Below are 20,958 nucleotides of genomic sequence, written 5' to 3' on the forward strand. Positions count from 1 at the left end.
TATATAAATTGAAAGCGCAAATTCATATAGAGAAGAAAAAAACGAAAAAGTCTGAGGGACCATAATATAGATTTCTAGAATACTATACAGAATGTTACAACTTGATGCTGGATAATTATAAAAATTGAGTCGAATTATATGGTAATTTTATGAATTCTAAATTCATAAGTTTCCCTAACAAAATCCAAACAAGGTCTTGAAGTCTATTCTTCAAGAACTAATCCATGAATCCACGACCACCTTCACTTGCTTATCTGAAAGACAAATAATATGCGATGAGATCTAATTATCTCAATGAGTTCCTACTAAACCATAAAGTGGCCTCTACCATACTTAATTTAACATTCTTGAATTATTAAACAATCCATATAATATAAATACTATAAAGAATGATATTCTGTTAAACTGAAATATTTAAAGGTGGATTAAACGATACATCTTGTTCATTTTAATTACATACGTGAATCCTATCGAGTGTGAGGGTTCGCAACAATATTCATCGCCGACAAATCGTTAGATATAACAAACTTTTTTGGGCAAAACATTGATCACAATATCATATTGTGTGTAAGTATCATCAAATGGATCCAAATTAGCATCAGCATGTTTTTAGAAAACAAAAAAAAATCACAATTTATTGTAGTATATAAGAATTATTAGAAAAATTCTAACTATACTTAAAAAAATTCATATAAAATTTATTTTCCATGGTGCAATCTTGACCACAGCTCCTTCTAATAATCAAAGCAGTCCCCCGCAAAACAATTAATCAAAGAAAACAACAAATTGAGAAATCAGATTGAGACAGATTTTGATCACCAATTCATAACTTTCTTGGTGACAGCTTTACACCTGACCCATATAAAGAAAACAACAAGGAATTATTTGATGACCCACATGCCACAAATAGTGTAATATGGTTGAATATTGAACAAGTATTTGGTTGATGGCAATAGCAAAATCACCATATAAGCAGTACTTGAGAGTGAACACAGACCACAACCGTCTCTACTCTACCATGCTTTGATTAGGAGAGGACCACTTTGCACTCTGATATTAGACATGTTTTGAAAATAAGAAAATAGCCTTAGATGTTCTTTTCCTCACTAATGCAACGACAAAAAATGTAGCGTAAATTGTAATTGAGCCAAACATGCTCCCACCCCCTTTGAAGAGTCAAGACTATGGCAAGATTAGTGGAATTACTTGTTCATACCTCCACTTCAAGATTAATGGAATTACCTAACCATATCTCTTATCACTTCGCTCAATCGACATGTCCATTTATCACTAACTATGAACTATACTCAACATATAGTTCATTGTTTCTATCAATTATCTAATGATGACTCAACACTTTGACCGAGTGAACCAATAGATAGTGTCTGTTTGATAACATTAACAAATCTAAAATGATAAAATCAGTTGTAATTTGAGAATAAATTTATTTTGATTTCTCGTTTGCAATTTAGTTGACTTACCCTAGGGTTTTGTGTAGGGTAATAAGGTTGAGAATTTTTTTTTCTTCTGCCCCTATCACCAAAAAAATTGATATGTCTACCCTTAGTTCAAAATTATTTTTACAAATGCCCCTGTTCTTCTTTTAACTTGGCGAGTATCACCATTTTTTCAACTTCTTCTGCAAGGTTGCAGGCTTTTTCAGAACTTTATGTAAGTTCTGCATATGGAATGGCGATCAATTCTTTTTTTAATTTTTTTTTCATGTTCTTGGATTGAAATGGCGAGCAAAGCCATTTTTTATTTGACTGCCATGATTCCATATTTAAATTGCCGAGCATGCCATTTTAAGTTCGTCTAATTTAATTTTTTTTTTTTTGAAAGAAGGTTCATCTAATTTAATGTATATGTTGTATTATTATTTTTTAATGGAATTGCGATCATCGTTTATCCTACATTGTATATAAATATTTTTAATTAAAAATATAAAAAATTATTAATAAATACACAAGTGAAATGATAATAATAATAATTATATTAAGATAATTCAGAATAAAATACATTACGAAGAAAATTAACTACTGATGATTAACAGTTGGACAATTCCTGCGAATATGACCGGTTGGATGTAGTACTCATGGGCACAAAATTAGGATATGATAAATGTAATAGATGTTTTAAGTTTGTAACAATGTTTCATTTTAATGTATTTTTGGTATATGCTTGATAAAAAAAAAATCATTTTAGGTTGTTTTTTTAAATTCAAGAAAAGTGGTTTTTTAATAAAAAAAATTGTAAAACAAAAAAAAAACAAAAGTTAGACCGAAATAAAAAAAGGAAAAAATATAGAAAAAAATGGCATTCGCCTTTGAAAATATTGAAATGCAATCTTTCAAAAAAATAATATAGAAATGGCATGCTTCCTAGTAAATAGAACACAAATTAATAGGAATGGCATGCTCGCCATTTTATAAGTAGAACACAAATAAAAAATGGCTTGCTCGCCAATTCAAACAAAGAACATGAATAAAACACTTTTAAAAAAACCTGCTCGCCAACTTAATTCAGACAGAACCTGCAAGTTGCAGAGAATTGTTAAAAAAATGTCATGCTCGCCAACTTAAAAGAAGAACAAGGGTATTTGTAACATTAATTTTCAACTAGGGGTAGACATAACATTTTTTTTTGTGATAGGGGCAGCAAAAAAAAATCTTCTAAGGTTGAGCCCAAATAAGAAATAAGTTGGGAGAAAGATGAATTGTTTCGAAATAATAGAATGAAGAACATGATACAAGTTGGGTAAGATACGCATTTATATAGGGATCTTAAGGTAACTAATATATCAAGCTTCCACCTAATCATAACTATCTTCAAACTACCTTAAACTTATTTTAACAAATCTCTAACTATATAAAACGGTCTCCGCAATTCAGAAGTCTGGGTTAACATTTCCAACTTAGAAAGAACAATATCATCCAAGAAAAAAAAAACAATGTATGAATTAATGGAAATTACAATAGAAAAAAATATAAGTCGTGATTACATCGGCTAATTAACTACTATTGATGACTATTCAAAAAAAACTACTATTGATGAAGAATCAAGATCCCATCACCACCTCGTCCTCGTGAGCGTAGCTCAGTTGGTTGGGACAATGCATAAAATATGTAAGGTCCGGGGTTCAAACCTCGGCCACTTTAAAAGAACCAAGTTGCTTGGGCTCTAGTGGCAAGGAGCTCCTTCTAAGGACGTACTCGGGGAATACCGGGTTCGATTCCCAAGGGGAACAACGCTTGGCCAATGTGCATGCCGCCTCTACACATGAGCCGGATTAGTCGCCCACCATTGGTGGATCGGAAACCGGTGCGAAAGCCAAAAAAAAAAAAAAAGATCCCATCACCACCTCCATATTTTAAGATGAATTTTAATTATCACAATTAACTTTTCCAATCCTTTAGCTCTGCCCCTTCCCTCTCTGCATATCCCTTCCTTGATATATCGACCGACGCACCTTGTCTCGTGGGGGATGCATTCCACCCTGCTCATCCTCACTTTGTCCTCTTGTAGGAGATGTCTTCAAAATCTACCAAATTTATTTGCAATTTGTAATATGTACATTTTCAAAGTTATAATGGATTTGATACAAGTGGTAGCTTTAGCAAAATCGCACAAGATCACTATGATTTTGTCAAATTCACCCCAAATTCAAACATGTACTCTTTCTTTGCTATCATTATTGTTACCATATTGAGTCTTTATCTCAATGATTTTCTCATTCAATCCTTTGAAGCATAAGGATTTGGATTTGGTGAAATAAATGTGTCAAGTAGTTTTTGATCTTGACCATTCAATCTCAATGGTTGATATCATTTATTTCAACATTAACAAGGACCCTCGTAATGTCATTAAATAATTTTTGTTTTCTACGTTGAGTATGGTAATATAATGATTTTAATATAATGATTTAACATTTCTCAAATACTAATAGTGCAATTTGAAACTTTTTAAAACAATTTATATAATCCATGTAATAAAACGTTGAGTATATCGTTTATGTTTAAAAAAATTCAAAAAAAGTATATTTTATAAGAATCATATTAAAAAATAATCAATATTCTTTGTTATGAGTAATAAAAATTCAAAAAAAGTATATTTTATTTTGTCGACGCTTTAGGTAAAAAAGATTTAATTATTATAATTATCAATGATACAAAATAATTTTTTTCTTCATAAAAAACAACTCATTTAATCATTAATTTAACGATTTGATGTACCGATACACTCAAATTTTTGGATGTATAGTAGAATTTGTCTTATTGAAATGTTTTATTTTAATTGGTTATTTTTATGGTTACGTGGCAGCAGACTTTTCAACTCACCCCGCTTTATATGGTAATGCATGTACTATTAGTGTCGTGATGCTTCTTGTGAACACATCATTAAGAAATACTCCTTCCGGTCACTATTATAAGCAAATTTTGACTTTTTCGATTTATTTAATAAATGATGTATGTGGTTTACAATATTGACCACATACATCATTTATTGAATGAATCTAAAAAGTAGAAATTTGTTTATAATGGTGACCGGAGGGAGTAGCACTTACTCTTTCCGATCACATTTACAAGAAAAAAACAACTTTTTAGATACATTCAATAATTAATGTATGAAAAATGTTAATGAGTGCCCCTGGGGCACTGGTTAAGGAAGCTAAACGAATAAAGTGAAAGTCAAAAAAGACACTTTTTAATCTTTTAATGCATTGATTACACAACTTTCAAGACAAATATTACTATATTTGCTTCCTTAACCAGTGCCTCGGGGGCACTGGTTAACAAGACCCTTAATGTATCTAATCCATAAATGTGATCGGATACATTAATTATTTAATGTACCTAAAAAGTCATTTTTTGTTTATAAATGTGACCGAATGGAGTATCTTATTCTTTTTGATGCAAGATTCACTAAAATGATCTTGAGTAAGGTAGGATATTTAGTATAGTACTCCCTCCGGTCTCAAATGTAAAAACTTTTCACTTTTTAGGTCCATTGAATAAATGATGTATATGGTCTAGATTATAAACTACATACATTATTTATTGAATGAATCTAAAAAGTGAAAAGTTGCTTACATTTGAGACCGGAGGGAGTAGTATTTTTGCTAATGACAAGCACAAGTACAGGGAGGAGACGTACCTTTGGGAGACATCAACGATATTGTAAAGTTACTAGAAAATTATTACCAAAAACAATTACTCCCTCCGTCCCGGAATAACTGACTCATTTTCTAAAAAAAGTGTCCCAAAATAACTGACTCATTTCAATTTTCAATACAACTTTCATCATTACCAATACAATATAACACTAAATAATACTACTTTTATCATTCCCAATACAATATATTCCACTTTCCCCTTTATTTATACACCCTCCGGTCACTAATATAAGCAAAAATCCATTTTTTAGGTTCATTCAATTAATGATGTATGTAGTCTTTATTATAGACTACATACATCATTAATTGAATGAACCTAAAAAGTGAATTTTTGCTTATATTAGTGATTGGAGGGTGTACATTTTTTTGGGACGGAGGTAATAGATTTTTGGTTTCCAACTTCTGATCAAGTTGACGGCTTGATCACAACCTATTGCAAGTAGATTTCATTGTAGGCCAGTCTGGCTAGTAGTGCTTTGTGTGATGTGTCAATGATCTCAACTCTCAAGTCAAAGTACCGTTTCTTGTTGCATCTCAAAGTAGATACTGTCTCCGTTTTAAAATGAGTGTCACTTTAGTCAGTTTCACACAGATTAAGGAATGAAATTAAATAATCATTAGATATAACACTATAAAGTAACTGCAGTTACTTTATAGGAAAAAGACAAAATTAAAGTTGCATTGAAAATTGTGTGAGAGAAAAGTTGAAGAGGATAAAGTTGGAAGAAAAAAATTAAAGTTGTATTGGAAATGTAAAGTGACATTCATTTTGAAACAAATTTTTTTGACTAAAGCGACACTCATTTTAAAACGGAGAGAGTAACATTTATAGTTTAAATATCTATTTTGTTCATTTAATTTTGACAAAAATATTGAGTTAGTTTTTTTAAGTTTTTTTAAATGTTTTTCAGACACAAATTCCTGACATTCTATATTGTATAAACTACTTTTTCATTTTTGAATCTTTATATTTCTCTTGTTTAAGATTCAAAACAATATAGCGTTCTAGTCTAGAGTGTATCGTATACGATGTCACGATTCTATGTCCAAATAACAACTCTTTTTTATTTTGACATATTCAACGAGTATTTACTTTAAATATTTATAAGCTTGCTACAATTTTTGTGCTTTGCATTATCGACGCATAAAAAATTATAGTCTAATTAACAAATTAGAGATAGAAAATTTATAAACCTTTTTTCTTTCTAATACATCATATTTAAGATCTTTAAGTTTCATAAGGGGCCCAAAAGTATATCTATCATCTATGCCTTAAACCATTCAAAAAAAAAAAATCCACTGAGATATTTAAGAAGATGTGTCCTTTACAAAATGTTTTCCAAAGGAACTCTAATACCTTCTAGGTGAAGGATCACATGGGAAGGTACAATCCCTTCCCATCATGGGAAAGTTTTTTTTAAACATGAGATTGAAAGGGAACACTGATCATACTATAGGCTGTACACACTATAATTTTTCTTGTCATTGTCTTCATCTTTTTTTACCAGTTTTCTTGTGTATCCATCTTCATCTTTTTTTGTTAGCTTCTGCTGCTTCCAGTTGTTTGTCACCTCATCATATTATGACCGTAGGAGAACATCAAGTTTTTTGTTAGCTTCTGTTAGCTTCTTCTGCTGCTATTTCAACACCATTCTCTCTCCTTCATCCCATTCACCCACCACCACCATCTTCCAACGTCCGAACAGCATCCCAATTTCCATGGATTTTATTTTCTTCTTCCCTTATCTATTAATTGGTATCGAACATTATGTATATAGATCTGTCTTTCAACCATTATGGGTTTTTTCTTCTCCTTAATTGTTCATAGATCCAAAACAAACAAACAACAAAATCAATGAAATTCTCATCCTTTCTTCGATTAATTAAATCCCAGCCTTCATTGCACATTTTGCAGTCATATATTGTGTTCATGAAATGAAAGCCACATTTACAATTCTTTATCAAAATTGTACACTGTAAAACTGCAGAACAAACCCAAATTGGAACCCCAGTTGTTAACGTTGTCTTTGAACAACTAGGATTTCAAGTAAAGTAAAGAAACAATTAAGAACTAATTAAGAACATAGATCTGTCTTTCAACAATTATAGGAGGAGTAAATTACAGTTTCTCTCATGGTTCAAATGTAAAAATTTAACTTACATGCAACAAATACAAACAACTGTAGTAAACATGAATTTGGAAGAGTGGGGATTTAATTAATTGAAGATTTTGTTTTTATGTTGGTGATTTTCTTAGGATGGGAAATGGGGGATTAATTATGACTGCAAAGAAGAGAAAGAAAGCGATGGACTGTGAGATGGAAGCAGAAAGCTAAGCGTGAATGACATTGGGAGGTTGATGACAATGAGAAAAAATATATAGTGTGTACAGCCTATAGTAAGATCCGTGTTCCCTTTCAATCTCATTGTTAAAAAAAACTTTCCCATGGTGGGAAAGGAATCAACCTTCCCATGTGATCCTTCACCTACTTTCTATTTGTCTTCTCAAGTCATTGCTATATTTTGATTGAGTTGGTAATTTATTAAGAACACAGTAAACTAGAATATACAACTGTCAAGTACTGTGCATGTGGAACACTAAAGAGAAAATGTCTAAAATACTATTAATAGGCCTGCCAGCAGTTGCATGCTAAAGCCTACAACAGTGAATGCAAGATCTTGTTGGTGAATGCAATCTAGGGGACCACTTTAACTCACTCTCCAACCATGTTCATCTATTTGACTCTTGACTATTCAATAATCATTTATAAATAAACAAATATAAATACTTTCATAAACAGAATAACAACAGCCACAAGTTACACCCTCCGGTCACTATTATAAGCAAAAAACAACATTTTAGATTCATTCATTTAATGATGTATTTGGTCTTTATTATAGACCACATACATCATTAAATGAATGAATCCAAAATGTTGTTTTTTGCTTATAATAGTGACCGGAATAGTAGGGAAACAAATAAACTGCTGCTCAAATTGCTTATATAATTAAGTTGCATAGCCATATAGTGTAGCATAGCCATAACATGGCCTAGATTGATTCCACATTGTGAAATTGCTGATAACATGTGTATGCATGTGAATATTGATTTTACATTACATAAAATAAAATTACATGTCTTTTTGCCATAGAACATTGTACTTCAAAACTGAATATTACAAGATGGAAGATACAAACCAAAATCCCAAATAAAACAAACCACATGATACATGATTACATCTGAGACTTCTTTTCTCCAATTACCCTCTCTCCAAAAACTACATACACATAACCCATAAAGGGTTCCATGATAACCACTATAAAATTAAATAAAATTGAGACAATAAATTTAAAAAAATAAAATTCATTTTGATCCATATATGTGTGAAACCGTGTCGCAATAATCTCTAAAGATATCTTTTGTAAGCAATTTTGTCAACCAAATTAACCAACCAAAGAATCAATTGAGGCCTAAACTAACGAAATAAATATTTGAGAACCAAACTAAATAGAAACTAAACACTGATGAAGCACGGACATAGACATCAGACACAACACTAATATATATACACCTCGACACCAATAAAATTTTAAAAAAATGACAATTTAATGTAATCACAAATGTGTAGTGTTGTGTTAGTGTAACATACCATATATGTCGGACACTGAGACACACCTTCAATCTGAAGTGTTTGTGCAACCGCAACATTGCTAAAGACACATTTAGATGTTCTTTTTTTAAGACATTACAATCAGGGACTATTGCAATTGCATCTCACACATTTAAAAATCAAAATGATGTTAATCTTCAAAGTATTATATTATTAATGAAAATTATGATCCATCCACAAAATAAACAGATTACAAATGTAATAGAAAGAGTAATTAACATTTAGCAGCAAGCAAATACTATGTATCAATTAATCAAACTGAAACACTATCACATGTTTTTTTTTATCCTTCTAGTTAATAATTAATTTACCACTTTAAGATTTATCCTCTTGCAGTAAGCAATGAAGGAACAGCTGACAAATTTGGTGTCTTCTCAGAAGTGCTTTTGTTATCTTTAGAACTGCTTTTACTGCTAAAAGCTCTCATAGGACTAGCAAGTGCCCAACCCCAACTACCCCTACTACCTCTTCCATCATCACCAAAATATGAAGATGAAGAAGAAGAAGAAGAATTCAGCATCATAAACCCACCAAATATTCCACCACACTTCACTCTTTCCTTCATGCAGTGTTGAATATTTCCATTTCCAGTAACTACAGCAGAAGATGATAATACTTTACTACCCTTGCCTTCACGTTGAGATTCCACTCTCCTTAGTGTACAATCTCCAAACCCAGTTGAGATTTTGTCAAAGAAATCACCAGAGAAGCTTCTGCTACCACATCCAACAGATCTAGATCTTGAAACCTTACGTTGTTCTTGTTCCAAACCACCAGAACCAGAACCAGAACTTGAACCAGAAGCTTCTTCTTCCTCTTCTTCTTCAACTACCATGTCACAGTTTCTTCCTACTGAAGAACAAAACTTTGGTTTCACAGTTGAGATCCTTGGACTACTGTTACTGTCAACCCTTAAGCTTTTATCTTCCATTTTCTTGTTGTAAGGCTTTGAAGAAGAAAGATGAAGAAAAGACCAAAAACGGTTTCTCTTTCTAGTATTTAAGTTTCCTTCTGCTTTATCATCATCATCATCAAGAAACTTGGTTCTTCTTGGTGTAGCTGTGGATTTGCTACGCTTGAAAACAATATCAGAAGTAACATTTGCAGAAGAAGATGAAGGTTTCATGTTCATGTTCATGTTGATGGAAGACGAAGGTTTGTTCTTGTTATTCTTCTTTGGTAAGAGAAAAGGTATGCGTGAACGGCTATGATGGTCACGTTTGGTTGAAGTTTGAGGGACAATGATGGAACTAAGAGAAGAAGATGAAGAAGATGGAAGAGTTTGGGATCTGAAAGAAGGTGGTGAAGAAGAAAGAGAAGAAGAAGATGAAGGAGTTATTATAGGTAAAGGAAAAGAAGAAGAAACAAGTTTACCAAGTTTTTCTTGAAGACAAAAAGCACATATACCACCAGGGTTTTTTTTGTTAGGATGGTTAATGCAATATTGTTGCATTGATCCATCATTGAATATTGCATCTTCTTCTTTCATTGCTTCCATGTTGGTTGTGGAATTTGAATGAATGGATGAATGAATGATTAGGGTTTGCTTTTAAGTTAGCTTCTTTTTGTTGGTGAAAAGGAAGATATGATATTATGATGTGCTTTTTGGTATAGAGAGAAAGGGAACTAGGGAAGTGAAAAGAAGAGAAGAATGAAAATGAAGAAAAGGGTATTGAAATTGAAGTTATGGGGTGAGTGTGAAAGGGGGAGAGAGTGTTTTTGAGGAGCACGTGGAAGACTGACTTGCAAATGAATTTAAAAAAATGTGAAAGAGACAAGACGAGCACTTGAGAGTTTAATGTGAGAGTGAGGGTGGACACAATAATCTATTGAACAATCTCCTCCATTCTTCCATCCTAATTTTTATTTTTTTTGTTAAAATGTTAACTAAGACATTGGTTAAGAAAAGCAATAATTTTTTAAACGGTTTTATAACTTGTGTCCTAATGGCACAAGATAAGAAACTAAATAAGGAAATTTAATTTTGGAAATTGTGCATTCATAATCTTAAAAGTTTAAAAACTAATATTTTCAATACAATATTTATTGTTTATTTCTATTTTTAGATCTTTATCTTGTATTCTAAGGGCACAAGTTAACATTTCCCTTTTTTAAAGGGTAGAAAATATTGTCTTTAATGTAAAATTTACTTTTTTTTGTCTTCTTAATTAATGTTTGATGGACACCGGTTATGATGACCATTTTATTAAAATTCCATGTAGCTATAACTAGACTCTAACCCGTACGATGTAGGAGTTTTGTTGAGTTTCATATGTAAAGTATCAAAGTGACTATGTTATTAAATTTAGAGTTACATTTAAAGTCATAAACAATCAAACTAAGTGATGATTGAGAGTGGTCGACATGCAAAATCTCAAAAAAGAAAATTAAAAACATTAGTTTGCATCACAAAAATAAATATGGAATCAAAGTCATAAATTAAATTATGTGAAAGTAATCAAACATTGAAACAAACACAATAAAAATGAGTGTTAATGACTTAAAAAAAGGCATTTAGGATTACATATCAATTTTAGAAGCAACAATATTTTAATAAAAATTTCCTCAAAAAAAAATATTTTAATAAAAATGTTAGTGGTCTAGTGGTAAAAGCTCTAAGTTGTTGTTATGGGTAGGCGGTTCAATTCCCAAAAAGGCGGAGATAAAGCAATTATAATTCTACAATTTAAATAATTGTTATTCTATAATTTAAATAATTGTTGTTTTATCTTTGTCTCTACAGATTTTTAAAAATATAAATAATTGTTTTATCTTTGTCTCTACAAATTTTTAAAAATAATTTTAATTAATATTATCAATTTATTTTAGAATATAAGAAATTAAATTGAATCTATTTATACATAGAGAGTGTCAGTAATAATTGTAGAAAAATTTATTATTTGAAAAACTTTTTTTAATACTTGTAACGGAAATGTTGTTTAAAGCAAGAACGTGTTTCACGAATCATCCCGACACACTTAAAATGCTGATTCCTTAATTTTTGGCAAATGTTGTATGGTTAGTGGGGCCTTTTTTTTTTTTTTATATTGCAATTGGCCTATCGGGATGTTTTCGCTACAAATTCTCTCGTGATGTTTAGCATCACTCTACTTGTAATGGTCATGCTAACATGTGTTTTGAAGACATAGGTTAAAGTTTTTACAAATAGTAAACATTTATTGAGAAAAATTAAAGTATCACATTTTCAATTATGTAATTTTTAACTTTTTGATCCTTGGCGTTTATTGTGAGATTTTAACTCAATTTTAGGAGCACTTAAACATAGAGGACATCATTCTCCTACAACAATGGCAATGAAAGACTTTCAACACTAGTTTAACTTAAATGATCTTTATCCATCTCTCTAGTATAGGAGCAACTTTCACCTGGTCAAATGGAAGAAGTGAACTTAGACACACTAAAATAAGACTTGATAGAGACATTTGTAATTAGATGTGGTTAGACTAGAGAGGTGATCATCAATTTCTTGTTCAACTCTCATCAATAACAGGTCGTACCATTACCTCATTTTATTTAATTTTCAATCCTTCGTGAAAGGGGATTTTGAAGGATGAATATTCTAAATGCAATTTAGTATTATAGAAATATTGCAAGGTTCAACAACACAAACATCACTTGAAAGCATACTATTTTCATATCATTTCAAAGTACTTGATTATTCCTGTTTTTCCACTCTGGGTACAAAAGTACTTGATTGAAGACTATATTATTCCTGTTTTTCCATAATGCTCAAACAACACCACCAAAAACAGTAGACCACTTTGAAGGGATATTTCCAATTGACTCATTTGAGAGGTTCCATGTGAACCAAGCTAAAGAATTTGTACCAAATATCATTTTTAAGGAACCTTTTCCCAAAAGGATTTAATATCTTTACAATCTCTAAGGACATGCATAAGAGTTTTAGGGGCAGACTAACAATGAGTACAAATGAAATCTTGAGACATATATGATATATCTGTTTTGTCTTTCCAACCATAGAGAAAATAAAATAAGGCTCTTCTGCATGGGCAAAGGGTGACTTGATATTATGATAATCATTTCTAAGAGAGAATCGACCATTACTTTCAAGAGACCAATTTGAAATATTTGGACCTCCATTAGAAGGATGATTTATGTTACTTATCATATCACATATAGAATTAGGATTTAGGAAGAAAACTCTTAATGACTTGTCAATTCCATACACCATTAGGTGCATAGCAAGCGACATGAAAATTCACTTGAGAGTCCAATTATTCTTCCAAAACCTCACATCAGTTCCACCTCGGATTACCCAAGAAATGGAAGAAGTAACATCCGGCAAGTTCTTACAATTAGCTTTCCAAATACTTGAAGAATATTGGTTTGAGTTCATATGCACGAGTTATCATAATCCACAATTTGTCTCTACAAGGAGTTAGTTGCCAAGCCAACTTGCGAATATGCTTGATTAAGAATTTTCAAATTAAGAAAACCAAAACCACCCTCATCCTTTAGGATTTTACTTCGGTCGGTGATATTATAGCGAAAATGTCACATGATTTTGATCAATCTAATTATGACACAGGTTAATTTAACTATTTTTCTCTCTCTCTCTCTCTCTCACAACTTTTTATGCTTAAAGAAATTACATTATTACATGTTACAATTTGATTGGTTAATGTCATGTGACATTAAAGTGCAATCCCTTTTTTGACATACATATGTTTTCCAAAATAAAATTGAAAGTATTCTTGTTGAATCTTTTGTGGGAGAGAGTAACACCCAAATAAATGCCAAGATCATTTGTCTTCTCAATGTTTAAAGCACTAGTGTGTGACCCGTGCGCGTACGCACGGACAAATTTATCTTCGGACAACACAAGTTAGAACAACATACAATTGTACTACAATGCTTGACAAAACGTGTATCGACGACTTACATTCGCATCTCAATTTTCGGATGAAGCATGTCCCAACAAATACATTAATATTAATATCAAATACTTTGATAAATATTCAAAGTAATTACTATTGAAATTAATCTTTAAGACAAAAATAACTACGGAGCTAATAAAATTCCAAAAACATATATACTATGACGTTCAACACTTTCAACAAAGGAGAATATTATATCACGAACATCAAATCCACAACACTAAGACTTTCTTACCAACGAAAACTAAAACATTCCCAGTACTTAAAACATCTTTAAAAACTTCTTCATGCATATCATTGGTAATTGAGGTCAACGACGTCCATCGTCAGCAATATTTAAAATCTTTATGATTTTGTGTTTGATGACCAACACATTCACAAGGGACACAATCTTCACCAAAACTTGTACAGGGAGGAGATTGAGAATCAATAACAATGTATTCTTCTTGTACAACCCCACCATCAACAACATCATCCGAAGCTACATCCGGATTACCTATGGTCATTTGTATCCCTTCATCAAAATGATCTAAAAACCAATAACTTGTTAATCTTTGCTGACACTGCATTTTTTTACCTCTACAAAAGCAAATAGAATATGAGTTCTAGATTCATATAACACAACTTATATTCTTCATTGACTTCTTCAAACTTTGAACATAAATAATTCCTTCTGGAATTTATAATTGGATAAAAAATACTTAAGTAAAATATACATGGAAAATTTGATCAAGAACAATACCTTATTAATTTGACGACTAAGCCATTGGAGAGCATGCAAAGACACAAATAGAGAAGATTATTTTGTGATGGGGTAAATTGGTAGAAAAAATATAGTAATTATTACTCAAGCCCATATTAATTTATTGAATAAATACGTGGATTTAGTTAAATTAGTATAGAACATATAATAAATTATGATAATGCATAATAACATAAATACGTAAATAAATACCCAAAGATTATTTAAAAATTTATTTTAAAACAAAGGACTTTAATGATAACAAAGACTTTAGAACCCCTCAATTATTCAAAATTTTCAAAACTAACAAAAAGTAATCATCCAGGCAAAGCCTAGTAATGGAAAAACAAACAACAAAATTACTCCTGTATAAATGTTTCCCAATTCTTCAAAATTTAAAACAACAATAAGTAACAATATCAGGACAAGTAAGGTGTGCAAAGAAGAAGAGATTTAGACATTTTGAATGTATCGATAAATTTTGAGAGGGTGATGTGAAGATTATAATTGAAGGTGTAATATATATAGAGTAGATTTTGTAAAATGCCTGTTACTATTAACGGTACAGTTACCGTTTGAGACACTATTCATGACCGTTGTTCAAACGTTCAAATCATTTTAAAATTCCATACAATTATTGTTTTATACCGTGGGTTACTTTATAATAATTAATTATCGTTGCTTACACTGTTCATAACCGTTGGTTACTTCACATTTTATGAAGAAAATAAAGATTGTAATGGATTCACCTTAATATTATAAACAAAGATTAAAACCCAATTTCAAGAGTCACAAAAAGGCAATTATAAGTATTTTATTTTATCATTTGTGTTCCTTCAAAAAAGTTTTTTTAAAAAATAAAATAATGTTATAACTGATTTTATTAAAAAAAATCAAAGCATAAACCATAGAACTTCTCATTTAAGAAGTTGAAAGAGAAAATGAAACATGCCAAGATTTAAGGTTTAGTTTTCCCTCAAAAAAAAAAGATTTAAGGTTTAGTTCAATGGTACCACTTCCACCCGTTGTATAATGTTAATAATAATGTATATTTCATCTTAGATTCTTTAAAAAATAAAAAAAATAAAAAACTCTATTACTTTTTACAACTGACGCACATCATTGAAGATGGAGCAATCTAAGAAGATAGAATAAACATGCTAAACTTCCTAACATTGAAGGAAAAAAAAAAAAAAGATATCATTCACTAACTGTTAGGGTACATAGAAGTCAATTTGAAAAGTAATACAACTAATTGATAGCAAATGTAATACAGTCAAAATATGAAGCTCATTTATCTTGCTTTCATCATCCCACATCCCACCATATTGCACTTTCATCTCATAACTACTATCATATGCAATGCAATCTTGTACTGCGCAAATCATGTGCACTGTCCACTTAACAAAAACACACAAACCAACAAACCAAATTACTCACATAAAGAAAAAGTGAAAGGGATGCTTAGCAGTAAGTATTTGAGACATTTAGGTAATTATGATCTTAGCTTAAACTTAAAGTTATGACAGCCCTTGATGGTTCAAAAAAGTGTTTTTTTTTTTGCACTTAGATAGCTCTAGATTATTTACCGAAATGTGTACGTTGTTTGAAATCAAATATTCCATGGATTTTGATAACGACAGAAAATGCCAAGAATTAGTATATTTGTCAAGAAAAAAAAATAAATAATGTGATTCATTCTTGAAACATTCATTCTTAATAGAACAGTAGTGACTATATGTTGTTTGTGTTAACATGAATCATTTGTAAAAGTAAATACTATAGCCATGAGCCTGTAACAGGAGAAACTTCAAAATTCCAATCCCCAATATCTCTTTTCTATTGGAAACCGTGGCAGCAGTTTATAAACAGAATTAGCATTTAACTCCAAGGCATATAGACCTTCTAAACCCCAAATTACCAAGCAGCCGAAGCCAACATTTATGACAGTGTTGTTCTATGTTCATACCCATAAGTAAAGAAGCCAAGTCTGCCCAGAAGGGAATATTTAATATACATAAATAAATAGTTAATTCCTTTCAAAAAAATTATTGAAGACATGATCCCTCTAAAAGAGTAAAACAAATGTTTGTTTAAATCCTAGAATAAGACTTACTCAACAACTTCTCAAATCTTTACAGGATTACAATCCTTCAAATCAACCAGTTGAGCGAATAAGTAGAGAATATTCTGGCACGTCAAATGCATCGCATCCTATAGTATTTCCACAGGTCCAACCTCATATTCTTTTGACAACTATCTAAATCCATGATAGGCTATTTTCACATACTTATGGCAACTTTATAGATCGCTAAAATCCATGTAGTGAATTTACCTTCACTGACTGCAATACAATGCAGCCTTAACAGACACTTCTGCACCAAACATTTTGGCTAGAGCCATCATTAATATTGAGATTTGTCAATGACTCAAGACTGTCAAAGTATGGATGATCAAGTGCTGTTTTGGCATATATTCTCTCAGCAGGATTGTACTTGAGCATTTTCTGCAGGTACATAAGTGCATCCAATTACAACCACAGTTCGGCGGAAAGAAAGTAAGAGACACACATTATTGAACATGGTGAAAGTGAAGGTGGCATGTTGTGAAAGAAAGTAAGAGACACACATTATTGAACATGGTGAAAGTGAAGGTGGCATGTTGTGATTTTATTTGAAGTATTGTGCTATATACACAATTTCCTATCACTACATGAAAGTAACCTCAGTTCAGATAACTATCGAGACTAAGATATACTACGATGTATCAATAGTGATCATCATCTTGTGAACTGACACTGATTAAGCAAGGAAAAGTAACATTGAGGTACAAAGAATTAGCAGAACACTCTTGTCACATGAGTCATAACCATATATCACCTGATTAAAATGCAATTTTTATGGCCAAATTCTGACATCTATCACCACTTGACTGTATGCTTTCTACATCTATCACACACACCCTGCACAAATAACAGCAATAATAAAAGCATATAGTCATTGGTTCCATGATCAAAGTTGACAACACACATATATAAAAAGGAACCAATCAGAGCAATGTGAAATCTCCAAAAGTTAGGGAGAAAAAATCAAGATGCATGTGACATGAAGATAGAATAGATGGAAGGATATAGTGAATAACATGCATTAAGGCAAGTATCTTGGTTCTAATGGGAATCTCAAGAGAATCACAATCATACATATAACTCCTTTACCTTTGTCTAATGATGCATTGAATAATTGTTAAAAAAAAAGAGTGAAATAAAAGATGTAAGAGGAGTATGAATATTAGAAATTGGAACCAAGAAAATATATCAATGTTGATGAAACCTGTCACCTAGCAATATGGTTTCTAGGCACCTGAATTGAATATAAATGATGAAATGTTCCCTGCCACTAAATGACAACATATAAGTTTGAGTCTTGAGGCTTAATTCCTATTGTGTGCAACAGTTTTGAGCCAGACTACCATAGCCCACATACAGTTCCACACCATTTCAGGATCACAATTTAATCATGATAAATTATATTGTTTTGAACTCTTGCATGTTAGTTGAAATTAGGTTTTTCTCTCCCTCTCTTTTCAAATAAATCCGATAAGCAAAGAAAAAAGAATGATAATTTATAAATTTACCAATCTATGTATGCGGGATATGAATTGGGCTTATGGCAAAACAAATCAAAAACTAATAAGCAAGTTAATTGAAATATTCATGAATAAAAAAAAGGAATGGCATCAAACCAGGTAATTATAATGTTGATGAGGATTCACTTCTGCATTTTATCAAACACATTGTGTGCATATATGAAACTGAAAAAGAGCAACATAAGATTAAAAGATATGATTAAATTAGATTTCAAATGCAGACACAATCAATATGAATAACATAAACATCAATAAGTGAATCACTAAACTATATATAGCTGATATGAAAATAAACAAAAATGCAAAATTTGAAGAGGATGCAACAATGAAAAATAAACACAAAACATGAGAAAAAATGGATTTTGATACCTTTGAATTAACAAAATCATATTCTGCAATTGATTAAGGGAATGAGACAAAGACGGAACTTTACCTCCTTGTTTGTGTTTGTTGCCAGTCATGAAGAAGTTTTGCAAATTCTTTTTGGAACTTTCCTACCCAATCTGTTTCAGCTTGAATAGGAGATGGGAAACACAAACAAATCAGATTTCCTACAAAAGTAGATAAAAACAATCAATCAATAAACAATAAACAAAAATCAAAACCATACCCACAACAAAGAATCAAGCGATTTCTCGACCAAGTTCACAAACACAAAACTAAAATGCAGAGGGATGAGACGATGGAGCAAACACACACAAGGCAAGCTTATATAGTAAATGAGAACCACACATAACTGCTACTGCCAAATTAAATAAACAGGGGAAGGAACACAATTATTCAATTGGAAACCCCACAAGCAAGAAATAATGCAGTTCGTGCTCATTGATCCGCCACGAAACGCGTCGACCCTCTGACAAACAGTATAATTTTACCGGGAAGGAGCGATAACGGTCCACCACGACTGTAAAGTGTAAGGATGTACCCTGACACAAAAATCTCCATGGACCCGCAAGAGAAGAAATGGATTTCACGAAAACGACAACGGGAGCCTGAAATTTGGACGCGAGCGGTGGTGGGTAAACCCTTGCGAAAACATCGATCTACAGGATCCTTCATAGAACAGTGAAGCCTTCCTTGTAAGATTTATTGATTATTAAGCAAGACAACATTATTGTCAAAAAAATCTAACCTTTTTCTATGTAAAAGAAAAAAGAGACATCGTTTCTTATCATGGATATGAAATCGGATCTCTAATTATTGATAATATTGACTAATATTAAATTTTTCATGTCAAAAAAAAAATATTGTTGCATAAAAACATCCAAAAAGACAAAGACAAATGCAATAACTCACCACACCATCACAGTGAAGTGTGTGGCATTAGTTTGTTGATATCATATGATGATAATTATTATGATAAGATAATAACTTGACCTTATTAAAGCAATGTGCCAAAACAACTTTTGCATTATTAAACCTTGTGAGGGAACAATCTGAACTCCTTAATTGCATGAAGATAAATTCCTCCACCAATTATAACAAAGAGTTTCACACACCCATATCCTACATTATTTGTATATCTTTTTTATTTTTCTTGCTGATACGACATCTTTGTAAAATTGATGGATGTGAAGCCCCGCCTTCCAATTTGATTTTTAATCATGCTACAAAATATCCATAAAATAATTGATTGATATTATAATCTACCTCTTCATAGAAAAATATTATAATCAACTTGCTTATTTATCACGTAGTTATGACCTCATCTTATTTTTTAAATTCAGTTTTTTTACTATAAATTCTTAAATTTAGTTAAGCTTCATGAAAATTGCTCTATAGGTGTGCGATAAGGCAAGTAGTTCGGAGCAGTCTAAGAAGAAGATTGCTTTTTAGACTTCAAAGATTGTTATCACACAGTTGAAAATGATTTTTAATACCTCCAACGACATTTAACTATCGTTTGCTGTTTAATTTTTCTTTTGAAATGAACGGTAGTTAACTATTGTTGAATGTATTTTGGTTATTTTTAGATGTGCAATAGCAAATCTTTTAGTGTAAACAGCAATCTTCGTCCAAAATTTGTTAGGATTAAAGGCCTATTCAAGTTCAGTTATAAAAAAGGCCCGTTTAGGTAATTTACATGACAACCAATTTACAAGCCCCCACATTGCTGCAAAAGCCCCTCATAATAGTACGGTTTCCATAAAATTTATATGGGAACTATATGCAAATCTTAAATAATAAAAGAGATTGCATTGAAAAGTGTCCATAAAAGAGAACAGACATTGTACTTGCCTAACTAAACGAGTCGAGTATAAGAACCTTTTAACACAATAATCAAAGCATATCGAACATCTCCAATGGGGGGTCCTTACTTAACAAGGACCACTCCCCATTAAGGACCCTTCATTGGAGGAAGAAAAATTGAGTCCCCGTTAAGGAACGGGCAACTATATAAGGACCCTCTCTCTCCTGAGTAACTAACGGGTCCCACGTTTTAAAAAGTAATAAAATGTGTACTACTTGGTCCCACTTGCATAAAGAAGTAATAAAATGTGTACTACTTGGTCCCACTTGTAAAAATGAGTAATAGATAAATTATTTTTGTTTAATATGTAAAGATAGTGGGACATATTTAAATACTTTTCATTGGAGTCCTTATTAGTGTATTGTCATTGGAGTCATTGAGTCCTTAATAGGTACTTTTATTAAAAAATTATAAATAAGTGATGTGTCACGTGGGGTCTATTTAAGGAGTCCTTGTTAGGGAACTACCATTGTGGATGCTCTAAGGTTGAGTATAGATGAGGGTATTAATTGGGAATCCATTCCACTCCGCCTGCATGTTTTGGCTGGCAAATTACT

The 20,958-nt window shown here is 31.5% G+C and overlaps 2 protein-coding genes across 38 annotated transcripts; both read right to left on the reverse strand.

Moving 5' to 3' along the window:
• Window positions 1–8,974: 8,974 nt before the first annotated feature.
• On the reverse strand, window positions 8,975–10,708 carry LOC146945407 (uncharacterized). Its single transcript, XM_085743730.1, has one exon. It carries the CDS (start codon window positions 10,340–10,342, stop codon window positions 9,167–9,169), a length of 1,176 nt encoding a protein of 391 aa, XP_085599856.1. The 5' UTR covers window positions 10,343–10,708; the 3' UTR covers window positions 8,975–9,166.
• A 4,794-nt stretch (window positions 10,709–15,502) lies between these two features.
• Window positions 15,503–19,716, reverse strand: LOC146945408 (uncharacterized). 37 transcript variants are annotated; one of them, XR_015026322.1, is made up of 6 exons: window positions 19,528–19,716; window positions 18,584–18,701; window positions 18,247–18,315; window positions 17,385–17,467; window positions 16,622–17,011; window positions 15,503–15,898 (listed from the first exon to the last, which is right to left on the reverse strand). XR_015026322.1 is itself a non-coding variant. In XM_085743737.1 (4 exons), the coding sequence occupies exons 1-3, from the start codon at window positions 19,207–19,209 to the stop codon at window positions 17,389–17,391; spliced, it is 381 nt and encodes a 126-aa protein (XP_085599863.1). In that variant the 5' UTR covers window positions 19,210–19,457; the 3' UTR covers window positions 15,503–15,905; window positions 17,385–17,388. The 37 variants fall into 37 exon arrangements, 4 of the variants coding, with proteins under 4 accessions (XP_085599863.1, XP_085599862.1, XP_085599865.1 ...); XR_015026320.1 differs by having other exon boundaries at window positions 15,503–15,905; window positions 19,528–19,669; XR_015026321.1 differs by lacking the exon at window positions 19,528–19,716 and adding an exon at window positions 19,076–19,457.
• Between the last annotated feature and the right edge of the window lie 1,242 nt (window positions 19,717–20,958).

The sequence above is a fragment of the Medicago sativa genome, chromosome 2, assembly GCF_051527215.1.
Source record: "Medicago sativa cultivar Bolivia chromosome 2, Bolivia_mono, whole genome shotgun sequence".
Taxonomy (NCBI): Eukaryota; Viridiplantae; Streptophyta; class Magnoliopsida; order Fabales; family Fabaceae; genus Medicago; species Medicago sativa.

Bases quoted from the DNA above. Each gene is read 5' to 3' on its own strand.
- LOC146945407 (XM_085743730.1), bottom strand. From the start codon at position 10,342: ATGGAAGCAATGAAAGAAGAAGATGCAATATTCAATGATGGATCAATG.
- LOC146945408 (XM_085743737.1), bottom strand. From the start codon at position 19,209: ATGAAGGATCCTGTAGATCGATGTTTTCGCAAGGGTTTACCCACCACC. The intron at 18,702-19,025 runs GTAAAATTATAC...CTACTTTTGTAG, and splicing joins ACCGTTATCGCTCCTTCCCG to GAAATCTGATTTGTTTGTGT. The intron at 17,468-18,583 runs GTAAAGTTCCGT...TTATTTGTGCAG, and splicing joins CAACAAACACAAACAAGGAG to GGTGTGTGTGATAGATGTAG.